This window comes from Natator depressus, chromosome 2 (assembly GCF_965152275.1).
Source record: "Natator depressus isolate rNatDep1 chromosome 2, rNatDep2.hap1, whole genome shotgun sequence".
NCBI classification, from domain to species: domain Eukaryota; kingdom Metazoa; phylum Chordata; order Testudines; family Cheloniidae; genus Natator; species Natator depressus.
In genome coordinates this window covers 167,112,221-167,132,684 of record NC_134235.1, presented here as the reverse complement: position 1 = coordinate 167,132,684, position 20,464 = coordinate 167,112,221, and the positions used below count along the sequence as shown (strand labels likewise).

Below are 20,464 nucleotides of genomic sequence, written 5' to 3'. Positions count from 1 at the left end.
ACTCTCCTGCTGGTGCCAGCAGGAGAGTGAGTTTGTGTGTGTGGTTTTTGGAGGGGGGTGTGTGTGTGGGGGGTGGTGGTGAGAGAACCTGGATTAGTGCTGGAAATGACCCACCTTGATTATCATGCGCATTATAAAAGAGAGGTTTCAAAGAGGGATGGGCTATTACCAGCAGGAGAGTGAGTTTGTATGTGTGTCTGTGGGGGGGGGGGGGAAGGGTGAGAAAACCTGGATTTGTGCTGGAAATAGCTCTCCTTGATGATCACTTTAGATAAGCTGTTACGAGCAGGACAGTGGGGTAGGAGGAAGTTTTGTTTCATGGTCTCTGTGTGTATATAATGTCTTCTGCAGTTTCCACAATATGCTATGCATCCGATGAAGTGAGCTGTAGCTCACGAAAGCTCATGCTCAAATAAACTGGTTAGTCTCTAAAGTGCCACAAGTACTCCTTTTCTTTTTTCTTTTTACAATGTATTCTTTGTTGGAGTTTTACAGAGTGCTCTTTCAGTAATAGTTGGGAATGTGTTGAATTCTGGACTTGATGCATCAGGATCTGGTCTTAAAATTTTGAGAGCAGAGCAAGTAGGTTAACTTTTTTTAGCCCCAGATCTAGATGGAGCAGGCTGTATGTTGGGTGAATGAGGAAAAATCTACAACATTGAAATGAGTGCTAGAAATATTAAGAAAGTGATGTGCAGTAGAACTTTTGAGAACACTGAGATTCAACTGTATTCAGTTTCTAGTGTCTAAAAATCTCTTGAAATATATAGACTTGAGATCCTTCTTTTATAAATCTATTACTTGAGTGGAAAGGAGAGAACCAATATGCTGGAGAGACCTATGTGTGATTTTACTCGTAGGTTTTTTATTTTTCCAAAGCAAATAGAGTACAAGTAGTACAAAGTAAGTCATATTAGATCAGATATATTTAAAAATACAGTTTGAGGGTACTCTTTTCTCTGTTCTATATCTAGATGTCTGGAAATGCTAGGCGCCCACTGTGTGTTAGTGTTACTGCAGGTTAATGAAACAGAATCAGATAAGATATCTGAGATTCTCATAAATGCAAGATCTGAATTTACCCTTCAGAGGGTATTTGAGGTGTAAGATCCACTAAATTCAGATCTTAGTGCAATTCACTTTTTAACCTCTTTTGTATTACCTTACCTTTTGCCATTTTAAGGCAACATAACACTAGAATAGAGATAAAGTTGTTTATTACTACAGTAGCACTGGTTTGGTATAAAATGGTTTGAGAACAGCTTCAATCTGTCCCACAGTTTTAAATTTCATTGAGCAAATAAGCATTGTGGGAAAGCTGTATGTTTCAAAGGAAAGATTTTTTTTTTTATTATTTTTACAAGATATCAGAAGTGGTTTTAAATTAAAAGGTGCTTGGTAGAGTATCAGTCAGATTACTCTTAAATACACTAAAGAAAACATCCTCTTCTATGAAATATTTTATGTAGGAAAGGATTACACTTGAGGATATTACAGATGTTCATATTGTTCATTTGGTCAATCATGCCCTAACACAGTGATCATTACTTGGTATTAGGATCCATGTGGTCTTAGGATACCAAGTGAATAACTTGGTATTAGGATCCATTAGTCTTGGAGCCACTAAGAAGATCTGAAGAAGAGCTCTGTGTAAGCCCGAAAGCTTCTCTTTCACTAGCAGAAGTTGATCCAATAAAAGATATTACTTCACCCACCTTGTCTCCCTAATATCCTAGGAGCTATGTGGCTACAACAGCACTGCCAGCAAAAATGAAAAGTAATTCAGCATTGTTCATCAGAACAAAGTAGTCAAAGGAACATCAGAATTTACACTTGAAACAGCCTCGTTTTTCCATTAATCAAGGAAATCCAATGTGTGCTCCCATTTTGTCCAGCTCCCCAACCATGATATAAGTAATGGCACAAGCTCGATCTGCAGAGATGTGGGTTTTTTTTGTTTCATTTCAAAAAGGACTAAAGTTTTTTAGAATATCTGCCTTTTACCATTGGTCTAAATTTAGATGGCCGTTTCAAAATGATAGCAGAATTGTATCACCAAAACCTACGTAGTGAAGAGTGTTTGGGTGCCATATAGAGTAATAGTACCCTTAACTCTCTAGTGTAACAGTATCATCCTGAGCGACTGGGGTGTCAGCTTCTAGGCAGAGGACATGTAGACAGCAACAGTGTGATCTAGTATTCATGTACTTAAAAAACACACGAGATTTATGTTGGGTTTATAATGTGTTCGGCTGATTAAGGGGAAAATAAAATTGCTCTTTGAGTAGTATCCCTGAGGGTGCTCCGCTGCATGTGCACATGTGCCTCTTTGAGCTCTTGATCACAGATTTTTTTCTACTAACAGTGCCCTGTGCCTCTTTGTGTCGGACACAGGGAAGGAAGATAGCAACCATCATCAAAAGTGGAACCACCCCTGCATGCATCCTCCCTCCCATATCCCACACCTCCCCCTCTCAGTGACCATACTGGGATCCCTGGACTGCTTACTGACAGCAATTCTCCAGACCACCACCATCTCAAAGGGACACTAGGGTTGTTCAGTCCTCTTCTTCCCACAGCAGGAGATGTTTGAGGAACAGGAGGCCAGGCTACCCCTCAAACTCTCATTCGTCCTCATCTCCAGATGATGCAGTTATGCCTCCTCCACTTTCTGTGACAGACAGTTTTTTGGCAATTTCAAGATCTCATGTAGAGGGTAGCTGACACTCTTCAAGTTCCACTCAGAAAGGTCAGGGATTCAAAATGTAAGCCGTTGGATATTCTACAGTCAGCAAAATCCTCTAGGGTGGCATTACCCATCAAATGCCTACAGTAGTAGGCAAATACCTACTACTGTTCCACCAATGTGTAAAAGGGCAGATAAAAAGTATGATCTCCCCCCCCCCCCCCCAAGGAATCTGATTTCTTGTTCTCCGACGCTCCACCTAACTCCCTAGTAGTGGATGCGGTAAATGAGCAGGGTAGGCAACACTTCTCAGGTCCGTTCCTCATGACGAGGACAAAAGAGACTGGATCTGTTTGGACAGAAGTCCTGTTCATCCTGAACTGCAGGTTGCTGATTGTGAACTAACAGGCTGTCATGGTCAAATACAATTGCACAAACTGCAGCATTGCTTAAACGTATTGGAGTCTGAGATAAGTTGGGCTGCTATGTGGGCTTCAGTATGTACATTTTCAAAACACTATGCTTTAAGCTATGCCGTCAGAGCCAGTGCGGGTCTGGGTACTGCTCTACTATCTTCAGTTCTGGACTCGGTTCCAAAGCTCCCTCCCTCTGGGAAAACTGCTCAGAACTGATGTTACTGCACAATGTGAGTAACCTCTTTTTGTGTTCATTCTCTCCACCCTGTTTATCTGACTTGATCTATCTAAGTCACTTTCAGTGTCAGATCAGTAGTGTCTTTTCCAACAAAAAGGAAGTATTCTTACTGGCTAATTTATTGTCTCTGGGGAAACATGTCTGCTAATCCAGACCCTGACTAAAGTGGTGACCAAACAAAACACAGATGGGTAAAACTTTCAAAAGCATCAAGCCCTATTTTCAAGTTTACTTCCATAATAGAGAACTAATACACTGCCATAATTAATACAACATATACAGTAGTATTAATAAGTATTATTTTGCTAACCTTGCTATTCTGTCTGCTCCAAACACAGGATGAAAGTATGGATGATTGTCAGTAAATTGACTGATCAAAAAGAAATGCAATATTTTAAAACTTTTGATATTTCTATTCGAGTTCTGCCATAAATGTGCATTTTACTTTGGGTAAAAACATTTCTAGGTTTTGTTTTCTTCAAAATAGTGATTCTTCAATTTTCTGCATACTCTGCCATAAATCTTGTGGAATAACCTCACAATCTTCCACTTCCCTGCAGCACATTTCCATCTTCGTTTGTAAAACGTAGTCTGATGAGTGTTCTCAAGGAACTGTCTAATCCACTTATTCTTACACCAGTCAGAGCAATCATATTGTATGGTTCTAATTTTTAAAACAAAATCTGGCTATTTTATATCTTTAAAATCTGTACTGTTTAAGCACTTACAAAAGCTATGCATTTGTAATAAATAACAATTCTGCTCATGGAGGTAGAACACTTAGCCTGCTTTAAACTTTTTCATTTGTTATGGGGAGAGATGGGAAGTGCACAATCTATAAAATATTCAATCAGGTAAGTGCCATTTGTGTTGATACTGGCATGTAAGAAACTCTAATGAGGTTTAGTTTAAAAAACACACAAACAAAAAAACAAGTTACCCATCTCATAAGAACATCCAAAACATTTGGTTAGTCAGTATTCCATGAAATGAATTTCTGTGTGAAATATACATTAAAGGGAGCTGTCCAAATTTAGGATGATCTGAAATTTGCATAAACATTGTTCCAATAAGCCCAATACTCCAAAAGCTGTTTGTTACACTAAAGTGTTCTGATTAACAGTTCACAAATTACTTTTAAAAAGGATTCCCCCGGTATTCTATTTTAATATTTAAATTTAGGAGGTTTACTAAAGATCACGTTTTGTTACACCTCATTATCTACTGCGTAATCCTTTCCTTATTTGTAAATTTGTTTTACTGTGATTAAAATTGTTGTTCAATCATTTTCAGCTTTACTCCTTGAAATCATTTTTCTTTTATCACTTTCTTTGACCTCTGTTAGAGCTAAATATTAGCATATCTGTGGGCAGAATTAGACTGATCTAGTGTTCTTCTGTTGAATGTAATTGCTTTACCTACTATACCAGCTGTAAATAAACACACCTACCTACCATTGTTAAGTAAAATAACAGTTAAATGCAGTGTATTTACAGTTTATAAACTTAAAATAACTTTTTTGTAAATTAAAATATAAAAACATGGTAAGTTTTTTTTTTGTTTTTTGTTTTGCGGGGGGGGGGAAGGGAGGACAGGAGCGGGGATTGGCTTTGCTACAATATCAGTAGGAGGACTGCCCAAGCAAATGGTCAAGTGCAATACAAATTCAGGCTAGCTTTAGCTATTTAGGCTGCAGGCATTTCTGTCTTAACCAAAGACAGCTGCACAGAAGCCTCCACTGGGATACTTCTGACCACTATGTAATGCAAACTTAAAAAGTCTTGAAAAGCAGTTGGCTAAGTAGACAATGATTGTTACTGCATACACCCTCTGTTTCTGCTCTGTGATGTGCTATGTTGGTGAGGGTTTTTGTGTTTTTTTGTCTCTTAATATTTCAAGTTTAGGGTCACTTGCTGCTTTAGTTGTCTGTATTCTCCAGTCATTCCAGAAATGAGGCATATTTTTTATTTGGCTATTGATACTAAACTGTTTACATAATATAGATTTATGTCTGCAAACAACCTGAAGTATGATACTAGTGAAGGAGTTAACAAGACAGTTCTATGATGGATCCACTGTTCTTGGCAAAAGTCAAACTTTCCATACAATCTAGTAGAATGTAAGTGGAGCACTTTTTAAACTTAAAGTATCTCCTCTCCCCATATCTGGCACATTAACTGAACTGACTGTGCCCTACCCACACTGGTAGTATACTAAGGGGTTCAGTATGGCAGTTTTAACACCCAGCATTTGCCTGCCTCTCCTTCAGCTCCATTGCAAGGCAGCGTTCCACTTTCCTGTCAAGTAGTTTAGGATCGCACTGGGGACATCAGTGCAATATCGATTAGTCATCACCATCCATGCTGTTTGTGTGCAGTATATGATGTTTCACAACATCTCTGAATGTGTGTCAGCATATGCATTTAAGGAGCCCTTCAGGTTGAAATAAAAACCTATACATTTATGTGTGGGGGAAAATGTTGCATCTGATAGTGAAATACATATATGTATGTGTGTATATGTATATATATTTATATATAATGCACATTTCCCCTTGTACAGTAACTTCAATAAACAGGCTTCGACATATAGATATGACTATACAAGGTGTGTAACTCTGCCATTTGGATCTCTTCAGTGTGAAATAACTGCGCGTTGTGCATGATCAGTCTTTTTTTTTTTTTTCTCATTTAACGCATGTTGATCACTTTTTTTTTTTTTTAAAGGAACAGGATATTCAGTACAAAAACAGCTATTGAGTGTTGATGCTAAAACTTTTAAATGCATGGACTAAAGAAATCTGAGTTACAGTTCTTATCGTAATTTGCTCCCTTACAGATACAGTAAGAAATATTCTCTACTATATCTCCTGTGTGTGTTTGTAAATGGACTTGGCAACTAAATATTATACTTCCACAAGGCACACAAGTTAAAATTGCTTTGGGAACCATAACTAAGGTATCCTAACTTCTGCATATTTACACTTCCAGATATAACATTTTATTACCATAGAATTTTTATAGTGTGTGGATATACCACCTACAAGTTAGTATGTTTTTATGTATATGTATGTGTAGTTTATAATTTATTTGTTGTAGTCTATTACCATGAATGCAAAGGGCGGTTTGGGATTGCAAGGAAATCTGAGATTTATACTGTGAGTAGAGCCACTGGAATTTATTTGGTAGATTTAGGGTAGCTGCTTTTGCTTTTCTTCCCTACGGAATTCAGACTTGCATTTAAACAGTTGAAGTTCACGTTGTGGATAAATGTGTTCTTTCTCCAATATACATATGTATAGTTACTCCTGCACAAGGTTTGATGTCAGGGATGGCTGAATTCTGCCACTGACTCTCTAAACAAGTCCCTTCGCGAACTGATTCATCTCTTCCCATGTAAACTGAGAATATATTTATATACTCTACATGATTAAAGGTAAATATTTTTTCAGTCTTGTGGAAAACTATCCAGATATAGTGTAGATGGGAACTATTTTAAAAAAGAAAATTGTGGAGAGCGGTTGTATACCAGTCTGAAATATATTTTTTTTCTAGCAGCTCATGTTACTGTTTTGAAATTGTGCTGCAGCCTTGTAAACACTCTGCCTGAAGGTGAATTAATTTGGCAAGTTCTCAAATTCCTTCAACTATTGATTTATGAGAGGGTTAGAAAAATCATGTAAGTGTTTCCATCAGTCTTAGTTTTTGAAAAAGCTTTATTTGGTTGTTTTGTAAAACTTAATCTTTGTGTCCTATTTGATCTGAAACTATTACTCAACAAGAAAAGGAGTATTTGTGGCACCTTAGAGACTAACCAATTTATTTGAGCATGAGCTTTCGGGAGCTACAGCTACTTCCGATGAAGTGAGCTGTAGCTCACGAAAGCTCATGCTCAAATAAATTGGTTAGTCTCCAAGGTGCCACAAGTATTCCTTTTCTTTTTGCGAATACAGACTAACACGGCTGTTACTCTGAAACCTGTTATTACTCAACAGTTTTTCTCTAATATTCTGTGTTGTATTAAATGCAATAAGCTACATTTTTTTTTTTTGGAAAGCCATTTAACTAGAGCTGTGTTTGATTTGCTGGCAGTTCTGAAAAATCGGGGAAGAAAACTTGTTTTGGGTTAAGCTGAAAATATTTTTTAAAACTTTCTGGCAAATTGAAAAGTATAAAAACATTGTTTTGATTTTGAGCTTTTATGTTAATTTTTTAAAAATAAAATAACATTCAAAATAACTGAAAAACATTTTAGAAATGAAAAAGTGAAAAATTTAAAGTCAAACTTTTATTTTGAAAAGTGTCAAAACCATTTTTTTTTTTTAAATTTAAGGCTTTTTTCCAATTAAATCAATTCTGTGAATTCAACACAAATTTACAAAATGTTAAAATTTACCCACATCTGCATTTTTTGTCAGAAAAATTATGGTAAAAAAATTCCATCCAGCCCTTCACTTAACACAATGCAAATTACTCTATTTCTGTAACTCCCCAAGTCGTTTCTTTTAAAGTGAAGTGGTTTGTGTACTTTTCCTCAGTTATTTTATGCTTATCATTTCCCTGAGTGAAATATTGACAGTAAACACATAAGTGAAAACTAACTTGAGTTATTCCTGTGGGCCAGTTCAGCATGGTAAAGAGATTAACCCAGCTTGCTGGATCATAGGAAGTAGCAAAGTTGATGCCCAGAATTAGCATATATAAGGGAGATTATAAGTAATGAACAGAAAAACCCTATTTAGAAAGTTGTTGTTTGTTGTTATCCTTGTAGCATACTATAGTAGATCCTCAGAGTTGCGAACACCAGAGTTACAAACTGACCCGTCAACCACATACCTCATTTGGAACCGGAAGCAAGCAATTAGGCAGCAGCAGAGACACCCCCTCCCACCCGCCCAAAAAAGCAAGTACGGTGTTGTGTTGAATGTAAACTACTAAAAAAATAAAGGGAAAACCGTATTTTTCTTCTGCACTGTAAAGTTTCAAAGCTGTATTAAGTGTTCAGGTGTAAACTTTTGAAAGAACAACCATTACGTTTTGTTCAGAGTTACAAACAACTTCCATTCTCATAGTGTTCATAACTCTGAGGTTCTTCTCTACTTAATTTTGAAGAACCTTCCCATATAATCTGGTTATGCCTCTCAAGGCAACTTCTTAAATAGTCAGTTTCATTATAAAAACATGCAATTAATTTTGGTTTTATATAAGTTTTTATGCTGCCATCATTTGTGTAGTGTCTGAGTGCCTTCCAGTAGTACGTTAGGTGGCATGACTAACATCACATGTGGCTTGTTCTTACTCTCTCCAGGGGGAGAATAGTGTGTGGGGGGGTTTGGGGTAGGTTTTTTAATATGCACATGCTGCTATGTGTTTATATTGGAGAAGGCAAGGTTGAAGAAGTGTGCTTGCACTTGAGCAGTAGGTGGTGAGGTTCCTGTGAGCGTTTGTTCCACATACTATGGCTGGCCCCTGAGACACCTCTGTGTTCTGCACAGATGAGCTTTAGATGAGTAGTCAAGATTTTTTTTTTTTTTTTTGTAAGCACTGCAAAGAGACCAGCAACTTTTAAGATGCAAGTGTTGAAGTTGAATTATAACGTAGTTATTGGCCAGTTCTGGTGATTGTGTATCACAATTTACAAGAAAGGGAAGGAAAGCTGTGAGAGAGATTTGTCTCTTGAATCTTACACCCATGAATAAGCAGCAGGAGGCTTCATTGTGGCTTCACTTTCCCCCATACTTTTTTTTTTTTGCCTCAGGTTTAAAGTTAGTATCCCTGCTATTGAGAGAGAATCAGTTTAGAAATAATTTACATTAGGTCCTAATTCTGCAAAGTGCTGTATCTGCTTTGAAAGTAATAGAAATTGAGGGCAGCGCCTCTTAGCAGATACTCATCACATTATTCGATCAGGTCTTGATGTTTACTAGCTGGACAATTCACTTGGGAAAGAAGTAAGACTACACTCCTATGCATATTGGGACAGAATACGCTCTGAGTAATTATATGTCCCCTCAGCTTGATTTGTAAATGACTATACAAAATTGCAAAAACATTCCAGTGAGAGATTTTGATATTTCCTAATAGCCATTTGGATACACACATGACTTCTAAAGTATGCTGCTGTTATGAAACTAGGTTTTACTTTCTCTAAGGCAAGAATTCTTTTTATAGAACTCTCCTTGTGATTTTTGGACTGTGTGTGATGTACTTTGTTTCAGGATTACAGATTGATTACACATGCAGCATTTCAGGTTTTGTTTTGAATACATCAATCTTCCTGTCAGTGGCTGGCTATAGCATTTGGGGGCACAGAGTGTAAACATCAACAGCATGAGAGCAGTATTATTTTTACATGTAGAACATACGGAAGGTCATTTTATGTTCAGAAATACTTTCTGATGGACCACACAACAGGAGTAAATGCTGTAATTCATGGTTTGATTTATATAAATCAAGCTGGAAGAATGTCAAAATTTGACTATGTAGAATACTTTCATTATGTGCATGCTTGAGATTTGTTGTATGACTGTCAGTCTTATTTTTGGCTAGAATGTCTTCGTCATTTGCACACTTTCATGCAAGTATATAAATGACGCTAGTTGGTTTATGTGTGTGAGCAACTGCAGTAACAGGCATATGGTCCCCATAGCTGGAGTCTTGCTTCCATTCTGTTTGCAGAAATAACAAAATTTAGTGATAATTTGCCAAGAATACTCATCAATGCTATAATAGTGCTTGAGGTCCTTTGAGGCCTCAAGAAAGGACTATGAATGCACCCCTACTTAGATGATTGGTGGCCATCAGCAGGTTATGCTCCTTCTTGGAGAACAGGGAGTTGGATCATTAGCAAAGAAAAGATCTTCCTATCTCTCTCAACACTTGGTCTCCCTGGAAGCTTAGCTGGATAGTGAACACAGCAGAGTCAACATAGGGCAGGCTTGCAGTGTTGGGATCAGTCCTTCTGTGACCTGAGAATAGGACTGCTTAAAGGTGTTTATCCATAGCAGTGAGCTTGGAGGTGGTCCTTGGGGGGCCTAGTTACCAATAAGAGCAGAAAAAATTGCTGTTCCAATGTGGAATTGGTATCAAAGGACTTTAATGATGATTCTCCAGCTGCTGGCCCTATGATGGAGGCTGGATCACAGGAACTGGTGGGGAGAACCTCCAGTGGTCAGTTCTGAATTCAAAAATAAACCTATTGGGATGACTTAGAGCAAAGGGACCACAGAGAAATGATGATTAATTGACCACCTCAAAATGAAGGCAAAACTCAATCAGCTCTCCATTGGAGAAATCACAGGAAGTAAATGGACAAACTCCCACATGCGGCTGTTTGTCCTGGGTTGAACACCACTTCGTCCAGGGTCAGGGGAGCTCAATCACAAGATGTCTGCAGTACACTAGAGTTGGGGAACTGCAGATTATCATCAAGATCGATAAGAAGACAGAGGGTTATTTCAGCACATTCAAGGATCAAGTCTCTTGGGGAATAGATGTTCTGTTACTTGAGTGGAACTTTAAACTGCTATATATGTTCTCATTCTGGCCCATAGTGGGCAACAAGAGTATCATTTTTCACACAACGTACAGTCAGCCTGTGGAACTCCTTGCCAGAGGATGTTGTGAAGGCCAAGACTATAACATGATTCAAAAAAGAACTAGATAAGTTCATGGAGGATAGGTGCATCAGTGGCTATTAGCCAGGATGGACACAGATGGTATCCCTAGCCTCTGTTTGCCAGAAGCTGGGGGTGGGCAATGGGATGGATCACTTGATGATTACCCATTCTGTTCATTCCCTCTGGGGCATTGACCACTGTTGGAAGACAGGATATTGGGCTAGATGGACCTTTGGTCTGACCCAGTATGGCCGTTCTTAAGTTCTTATCAGTCGCTATGGGGCAGGGAGGGCAGTTCCCCCGTTTCCCCTGACTTTTCGTAGGTCTGTATGCTCTATTGTGTCTTCCACTCTTTGCCACCTTGTACTTCCCACTTTTCAGGAAATAAAATAATCACATATAATAATCTACATGCTGGTACAACTTGCTGACAAACCTGTACCACTCCTCTCCAGCCACCACCTCCCCACTTTTCTAAATCGACGCCCATGGTGAGGAAGTTCTCCAAAAGAAAGCCATGCCCAATAGGAAACTTCATTCTGAACTCACCAGACTGGCTGTGAGTACCCTGGCTTCCTGGACCTAGTGAAGCCGCAGTTCCATCTCCAGTGACAGAAGTACTGTCCGTTCAGGCTTACAGCGTGGCTCTTTATAGGGCAAGTTTAGTCGAGAGAGGCCTTTTTTGTCAAGGTCGTTTCAGCCTTGATTAATTCAAAGAATACATTTATTTGGATTTAGTATGCAAGAGTTTGGAAGGTATTCACTATGTAATGTGAAAATAGAGGTTTGATGCTATGCTGTATTGAATTTTGAATATCGTGGAATTTTTGCTGAATGGTTGGGGCATAGGAATGAGTGCCAGTTCATTGAAAGTTAACTGCTCCAGTTGCAGCCTTTTAGAACGATGTAGACCAGTGGTCTCCAACCTTTTTACGCAAAAGATCACTTTTTGAACTTAAGATCAATTCAGGATCTATCTTGCCCCTTCCCTGAAGGCCACCTGCTCACTCCACTCCCCCCCCCCCGTCCCTTGTTCTCCTCCACCCTCAATCACTTTTACCAGACTGGGGCAGGAGGTTGGGGTGCAGGAGTGTGGGGTGCAAGCTCTGGGAGGGAGTTTGGTTGCAGGGGGGGGCCCCAGGCTGGTGCAGAGTGTTGGGGTGCAGGAGAGGGTGAGAGGTGTGGGCTCTGGGAGGGAGTTTGGTGCAGGAGGGGGCTCCAGGCTGGTGCAGGGGATTGGGGTACAGGAGGGGGTAACGGGTGTGGGCTCTGGGGCAGGCGGTTGGGGTGTGTGGGGGGGGTGCAGGGTCTGGGAGGGAGCTCTGGGGTGGGGGTTCAGGAGTGGGTGCGAAGTGCAGGCTCCGAACGGGAGGCGGCTTCCGGTCGGCGGCTCAGAGGAGCTCAGGTTGCCTGCCTGCTGTGGCCTCACGCCGTTCCTGGAAGCGGCTGGCTGCTGGCACGTCTCTGTGGCCCCTGGGGAGGAAGTGGGTGCAGCAGGTCTCCATGTACTGCCTGCACCTGCAAGAGCTGCCCCCGCAGCTCCCTTTGTCCGGGAACCGGCCAATGAGAGCTGTGGGGATGGTGCTGGGGGGGCGGGAGGGGAGCACGTGGAGCCACCTCATTCCCCTCTTCCCCCAGAGGCCACAGAGACGTGCCAGCAGGCAGCCGCTTCTGGGAGCAGCATGGAGGCCAAGGCGGGCAGGCAGCCTGCCTGAGCCCCTGTGCCGCCAGACTTTTAGCTGCCCGGAGATTGCGATCAACTTGCCGAGGCTCCAGGATCAACCAGTCGATCATGATGTAGACCGTACAACTTTGGGGAAATCTCCAGTCATATTGAGATGTTTGCTAAATTGGACAAACAGGCCTGTACTCAAACCACCCATTTTATCATTAAAGTAAATTTGAATCAGAATGCCCTTACCAAATCACTGTTCAAGCTATCCGGAGGGACATCACCATTACGTTTATCCCTCAGAGTCTTCTTTTTGCTTGCCGTAAGTTTGGCTATGCTAATTGGAGAACATCATGCCCTATCTTGGAGTACCTCCTACCTCGTTTTATCCAGGCAACGCTGTGGTCAAAACAGTGCCACGCTTCTTACTAATGGTTGCCTGCCCTTTCACAAGAATCAGAGCATAACCCTGTCTTTTTTTTTTTTTAGTCCTAACCCAAATACAAATAGTAAAGGAAGTTCAGCATCTTAGAAAAACTTAATGTTTTGGGGGGGAGAGGGCATAAGAAAGGGATAACAGCAGCTTAGTTAGCCTTGTCTAATCGAATAAAACAACTCCATTAGAGAGGCTTATTTCATAGTGGGAAAGAAGTTTTAGGAAGCATTCAGGGTCCACTGAATGAGACAGCTGGCCTTTCTGAGGACAGCGGAAGCGAATGTATTTGCTGGTGATCTATGAAGTTGCTACTTGCACATAACCTACACCTTTCCCAGCATCACAGGGTTGACGTCCAAGTTTCAGTGAATGCAGTGTTCAAAAGGAGCCTCTGCAGGCTGTTATGAGGTGCTAATACTATGGCAAATGGAATGCTGTTTTGTGAGGACCTAAGAATCTTGACTAGCATGTAGGGGGTTAAAAAAAAAAATAAGTGTGCCATACCTGATCCCTTTTTTCTTTTCCGTTGAGATTCTCTATGCCAGTCCAGACTTCTCCCTCTTCAAATTAGCATCACTTTTTATATATTTCAAATTACAGAAATCTCTAGTTAATATCTTACCATAGAACTTCTTTTGATTAGTCAGCAGAACATATACTGCTATTTTTATATCCAGAAGTGAATAAGATGTGTGTGCTCTCTCTGTTTGTTGACCAAAGGAATTGTAGCCAGGTAGAGATTGGGATCTCTACAAGAAAATTATCTGGTTGGGAAATACTCGATTGACGATGCACACATTTTAAATGTTGTAGTACAACACTTCTCCCAACTACATTGCATCTCTGACTCCAGCTATGGGGACCGTATGCCAGTTACTGCAGTTGCTGGAGGAAATGTTAAATGGACATGGTTCAACCAAAACAGGATGGCTAGTGTGAACACAATCTACCATTAAAAGTTACAATTCCATTGGACCTATTGTAAATTACAGTGATACCATGCTCTATACAAAGGTGAAAAGGAAAAGCCAGCTGTAAACTGTCTCTGTTCTCCTGAATGCCGTAAACTAATAAAATACATTTTATTCGTGTCCCATGAACTCAAAGTACTTTGTTATGGAAAATGAAACTTATTTACAGCTAATTGCAACATAATGAGTGAGTGGTAGCATAGTAAATAATGAGAATTTAAGTAAGAATGTGATTTCTCAGAGAAGGAAAGAGATTAACTGTACTAATCTGCATTAACTCTCTCAAACAATGATCTCTATAGAAGCCAAGTTTAAGAATATAATAATAAGTGGATTCTAGAGCTTAAGATCAGAAGGGACCACTAGATCATCCAGTCTGACCTCAAGTAAATCACAGACCGTTTAAGTTTACCCATTTATCCCTGTTATGAGCCCAATAACTTGTATGACTAAAGCACCACTGGGGGAGGATTCTATACCAGGCTTACTTGGAAAGATGACTATATAGCATTCAGCTGACAGTTAACGTTACTAAAGAATGAGCGTTGAATACAATATACAGGTGTACTGTGTAACTGGAAGACAATGGCATTGTTATATTGCCGATAGTACTGTTCATCACATCTTACACAGAGATCCTTGAATTGAGTTTCAGATCAGTACAAGTAATGACAGATTCCAGAACTTTTGGATAAACTAGGTTGAAGAGCAGCTTAATCTTTTCTAGAAAAAGACGGTAGTTCTGATCTTATACCTTCATGAACTGATAGTGTCCTGAAGCTGCCATCACTTTAGCACTAAGCCAATATTTTATGTTTTTTAATGATTTTTTAGGATTTTTATAGGAAATCCTAATATTTGGCACTGAGGTGGGGGTAACACATGGGAATAAACACATGGAATACATTTCCAAAAAGGGTAAAATTTAAGTGAAGAGGATTGTATTCTTGGGGTATAAGTAGATGACTTTTTAAAATAAACATGCAAGTGGGGATGCAGAAGAAATGAGAAAATAAACTGGAGGGAAACAGAAAGGATGATCATAAAGACCTTGAGCCTTTGTGTTTGCTGAAGTGTCAAATACTTTCTTGATTCAAGCTGAGAATTAGTTTTAAGAATCTGCGTGACTTAATATTAAAGACAGCTGTACATTTTAAAAAAAAATGTTGATGGGGGTTATTTGGTATCTTTCAGAGGTCCCGATTGTGGTTAAAGTTTGACGTTACAAATTTGTCCTTAGTGGCTACGGTGCACAATGTATGCTGGGTTATCTAATTCAATTGATATTTAATTTTGCTCACAGATTTCCTTTTATTGTGCTGGTCCTTCTAAAAATCAAAACACAAGCATATTCTCAGCAAAATAGTTTTCTGAGGTGTGGCTTCTTTTTCATTAAAGAATCCTGGCCTAGTGGGCAAAGCATAGATCTGGAGTGGTAGTCTTAAAAGTTAAAAATAAAGACTATTAGATAATCTAATCCATTTCCCAGTCACAGGAAAACAATTTTGTACAGGAAACTTCCTAGTTTTATCTCCTCTAGTTTGATGTGTCCCAAGCAAATGGGACTTCCACTGATTCCTTGGGAAGACTTAAAAATTAGAATTTCTCCTGGGAACGTGTCATTCAGAACTGAATGCAGTTTTCTATATCTGGTCAAACTAAAGCTATAGAGGAATTATTACCACACTGCTCCTTGACTTGATGACTGTTTGTAGCCCAAAATTGCTTTGGCCTTTTATTTAATCACATCACATTGGAAACAAATATGTACTTTGCTGTCCATTAGTGATACCGGGTCTCTTTCTGCATAACTGCTTCCCATGTTTCACCTTCCCCCTGTGTGCGCGCAGACACACTTGTTTGTTTTTCCTCAGCTTGTATTAGCTTGCATTCTTCAAGAATTAATCTAATTTTATTTTCAGCCCATGTTTCTGGTCCCTTTCTTCATCTGTTCAGACTAGTGCTTAAATTCCTTCCAGTTCAGGAACAAGTGAAATTCACCTCTGTGCAGCAGGCCAGCACAATGCCTATGCATCCATTTAAAGTTTAAATGGAGTTTAACTGGCACAGAGGCCTTGTGCATCATTTTCACCTTTATCAGCAAATTACTGTGGTTTACTTCATCTTCCAGCTTATTAATAAAGATGTTAACGAAGATTGCTCCTAATATCAGTCCCTGCTGTACTCTCCTAGATCCCTCTGTGCATTTAGATAAATTTGATTATTACCTTTTGTTCAATCTTTTAGACAGTTTTCTTTCAACATGACAACATTCTAATTCTAGCAAAAAGTGAAGGCAGTCAGATTAGCCTTGAAAGATTTCTTTATGTAAGTGTGTGGTCACTTTTCCTGATAGATCACCCTCTAAATGTATTTCATGATGTTTCTTCTCTTGATATTGTTTTCTTAGATTATTTTGCTGGGAACAGAAACTAAATTAACAAGAAAACAATTGCCAGGATAACTTTTGACCTTTTGAGAATTGTTACTACATTAATTCAGTCAGAAATACGTTGTTCTGTTTTCAGTTCCACTACAGACCGAGATGCTTTGGACAAATAACTTAATCTGTCTTTCCTTCACCTTTCCCGTTTGTAACATGGGGATACTACTTACTGACACCACAGGTAATCCTCTCAGGAGGGCTAAATCATTGTTTATAAACTCTCTGAGATGTTCAGATGGAACTCTTAGAATTTGCATAGAATATGTGTCATACACATATATATGTATATTCCTTAACTTTTCTATCAGTCATGTTTATAACTACTGTACTAGTGTACACCAGTCTAATCAAGCACGAGGAGCTGGAGTACCTCCTTCTAAATCTAAAAAAGGCCAGACACCTGGAGGAGCTCAGTTCGTTGGCTTAGAACTGTACAAACGACTTAAAGAATTTCTGAAGAACTACTTGACAAATCTCCTTAAGGTAAGGCGGCATCATGTCAACTCAATGAATAATTACATGAAACTCATGTGAACTGGAGTCAAAATAGTACAGTAAAACTAAAAATATCTGAAGCCGTTGCAAGTAAAATTGTCGAGTGATCAAATTTGTAGAAAATCATGAAATTTAACATCTTAATTGTTTCATTAAGCTTTGACTTTTTACCTTGTACATAAGTCAATCACTGTGAAATAAACACAAAACTTCTTGCACCGTTGGGTGATGCTCACAAGCTATCCTGTGTAACTTTTTAATTTGCTGTGAGTGGAGCTCAATTTTGTTTAGCTAATAGCTAACCTCAATATTAACCCTTCTGCAAAAAGAAAAAGGACAGCTTGTTGGTCTAGTTGGGAAAGATATTTTAGTATCTCCTGTATCCTGTAACATTTTTCTTACATCCCAGACTTCAGTGCTGTAGTAAGAGCCAGGTGTGATGCCTTATCTCTACCAAGGTAGCAACTTTAACTGCTGCTATGTGCAGGGGTACCAAGGAGAGAGAGACAGTATTCACTCTTGACGCTTGGGTAGCAGTTATACTTAGAAATTTAGCACATGGCCTTTACCACTGTTGCAGGTCTGCAGGTAGTAGTAATTGTGGAGGCTGTAGAATAGAATGGGATCAAGCGTTTTTTCTAGATATCTAACCCATAACGCTAATAGTTTACCAGGCCACTATCCAGGTAAGAATGGATTTAGTAATACTTTTTCCTACGTGCAGCCATACCTGTTTCTGTAGTAGAGCTCTTACTGGAAGCAGCAGCATATGTTGTATGTCATGGATTTCGGTTTACAGTAGACGATTACTTTTTATCTCTACATAGCATTATATTGTATATTAAAAAATAAGCAGTCTACAGTATTGGTGGACTTTCTCTGTTTCAGGATGGTGAAGACTTGATGGATGAGAGTGTGCTGAAATTTTACACTCAACAATGGGAAGATTACAGGTTTTCAAGCAAAGTGCTGAATGGAATTTGTGCCTACCTCAATCGACATTGGGTTCGTCGTGAGTGTGATGAAGGTCGTAAAGGAATATACGAAATCTACTCAGTAAGCATTTTAAAGAGCTTTCTCTTCAAGTATTTTATTGGTTTTAACTTTTAATTAAAACATTCTGATGGAAATATAAATATATCCCTACTGTGTTCCTAGCCTACTGCACCAGGCATCTGCTTTCTCTTCCCACAAATCCCTCTTTAAAACTCAGGTTTCAGAGTAACAGCCGTGTTAGTCTGTATTCGTAAAAAGAAAAAAGAAAAGGAGTACTTGTGGCACCTTAGAGACTAACCAGTTTATTTGAGCATGAGCTGTAGCTCACGAAAGCTCATGCTCAAATAAACTGGTTAGTCTCTAAGGTGCCACAAGTACTCCTTTTCTTTTTTCTTTAAAACTCACTATTTGTATGAGGCTCACCAGTATTTGACAGATTTGCAAGCTTATATACCTTTTTCCTTCTCCATGTTTAGACAAGCTAAATCATATTATTTTATATAACCTCCAAAGTTTCCTTCCTTGTTCTTCCTGCCTCCAAAATGTTGTTCTGTGTTCTATTGGGGACAGTCATCAGTTTTGTTTTGTTTTTTCTGGACATACTCTTTCATACAAAATTTTTGCAGCAGCATATTAACATCATCTAAAGCTATTTTAGTCATATTTTCCTCTTCTCCCCTTTCACTGGCTTTTCATCTTCCACAAAAATTGAAGATTTTTTCACTTTGAAAACTATTCATGACAGCCTCCTGATCAGCTGTTCTTTTATTTCCCTGTCTAATGGGCTGTATTCCATCTAAACCTCTTTCCTGATTGTGTTTTCTTCTGACTTCTGGCTATGCCATGTTCTGAGGAGCAATCCAGACTATTGAGGGGTTGTCACTTCTTGCCCTGTAACCCTGAGTGCCTCAAAATGCTGTGCTGCTGTAGCTCCATTTTCTGGATGCTTCCAGCTAATATACAAGCATGCATTGAGTGTCTGTGTTAAGGAACTCTGAGTCAGCAACTCTGATTCCAGTAGCTTTCTTGTTATACCACTGCCACGTTCTGGCCTCCACCAGCCTTGGTTACACCTGGCAAGATGACCCTAAAACCCCAGTCCCAAATTTCCCAAAATTATGTGCTCTGCGATATCCAGCCCTCTCCTAGATCATTCAGAGAGATATTAAGGTTCTTTTGTTCCTTTAAAGATACAATACCCAGCAGCTTGCCACATTAAGTAGAGTTAACATTCACTTTAAATGAAACACAGCACTGGGTTGATTTTAGATTAAAGTAAAACAAGTTTATTAATAAAAGGAGAGAGAATTCTAGTGAGTCAAGTAAAAAGGATAGAGTTAGAAATGGTTACAAGAAAATAACAGTGGAAAAACACTTTCCGGGGCTAAGATTTAACAAAACCAAGCTACAGCTTTTGTTCATGATAGTTTCCTTAACAATCTACCTTCCTGTAAGATGGCTGACCACCCCTCTGGTCAGTATTTCCCCAGAGTGCTTGGTTCCTTTGTTGTCTTAGGTGAAACATAACTTGGGGTTCTTTGCCCCTCTCTTTTATAGTCTAGTGCATCTTTGAAATGGATTCTTCTGAAGGCTCCCCCTCCCCGCCCCAAGTAAGTTTTTATTCAAGCTGTGAGGAAGGGGACGTGGAATCTCGTGGTAAAGGAAGGTTTCATGCTTGTTTCTTCCCCCACTGGTGTTTGCTAAAATGAAAATTGATCTGTTCCTGAAATTTCCTACCCCTGCTGTGATGCTGAGTGGATATATCCTCCCCTTGTTGGCTTGATGTTCCTGTTTACTTTCTGTGTAAATTGCATTCACATTTTCTCTTAATGTAGCTAATGTACCTTGGAAAAACCTTCAAGGTGGTAGAACTGAATTCCTTTGTCTAGGTTGGGGTAACTTCAGCCCTGCCTCACTCTTTGATAACATAAGCTCCAGTATGTTTGTAACTTTGAATGTGTCCTCTGTACATACGCCGTGCAATAATATTAGTGATCACCATGTTATTAGCTTTCTATTGATATCTTACATGACACCTTCTATATACAGGTTATGTCATTAGTGAGTTGGGGTACGATAAACTGATCAGGTCAGCTGAAACTCGTTACCAGATGCTAATTAGCCCTATGCTCTCTTTCATTGGGATGCTGTTCGGGCACAGGCTACAAATCCTCTTCCATTTTACTCCTTGTTTTTGAAACAACGTCTCAATAAATATGCCCTAGGCACCCTACCTTTCCTCTGTTTTACTTCTGAAAACCAGTCTAAACTGTCATGTCTAACAGTGATGATATTCTCCCCCTCATTTGAACTCTGTTGTACTCATTTGTGAGTGTAGATTGTTATATGTTGAAGGAATCTTTTAATTTTAGTTTCTGCTTAGTACATATTTTATTGCATTATGAAAATAACTCTGCATTGGGCGGGACGATAAAAACAATTTAGGAGGGCGTCTTTACTGAGTGTTCATCTTCCAGCTGGTCATTCTGT

General features: G+C 39.3%; 1 protein-coding gene across 1 annotated transcript in view; it reads left to right on the top strand.

Moving 5' to 3' along the window:
• The window catches only part of CUL1 (cullin 1), an 86,316-nt gene that overhangs the window by 26,463 nt on the left and 39,389 nt on the right, over positions 1-20,464 (top strand). Inside the window, exons 3-4 of the mRNA XM_074945271.1 lie at positions 16,792-16,966; positions 17,867-18,034. Coding sequence (XP_074801372.1) covers positions 16,792-16,966; positions 17,867-18,034 — 343 coding nt within the window. The remainder of the gene's footprint in view (positions 1-16,791; positions 16,967-17,866; positions 18,035-20,464) is intronic.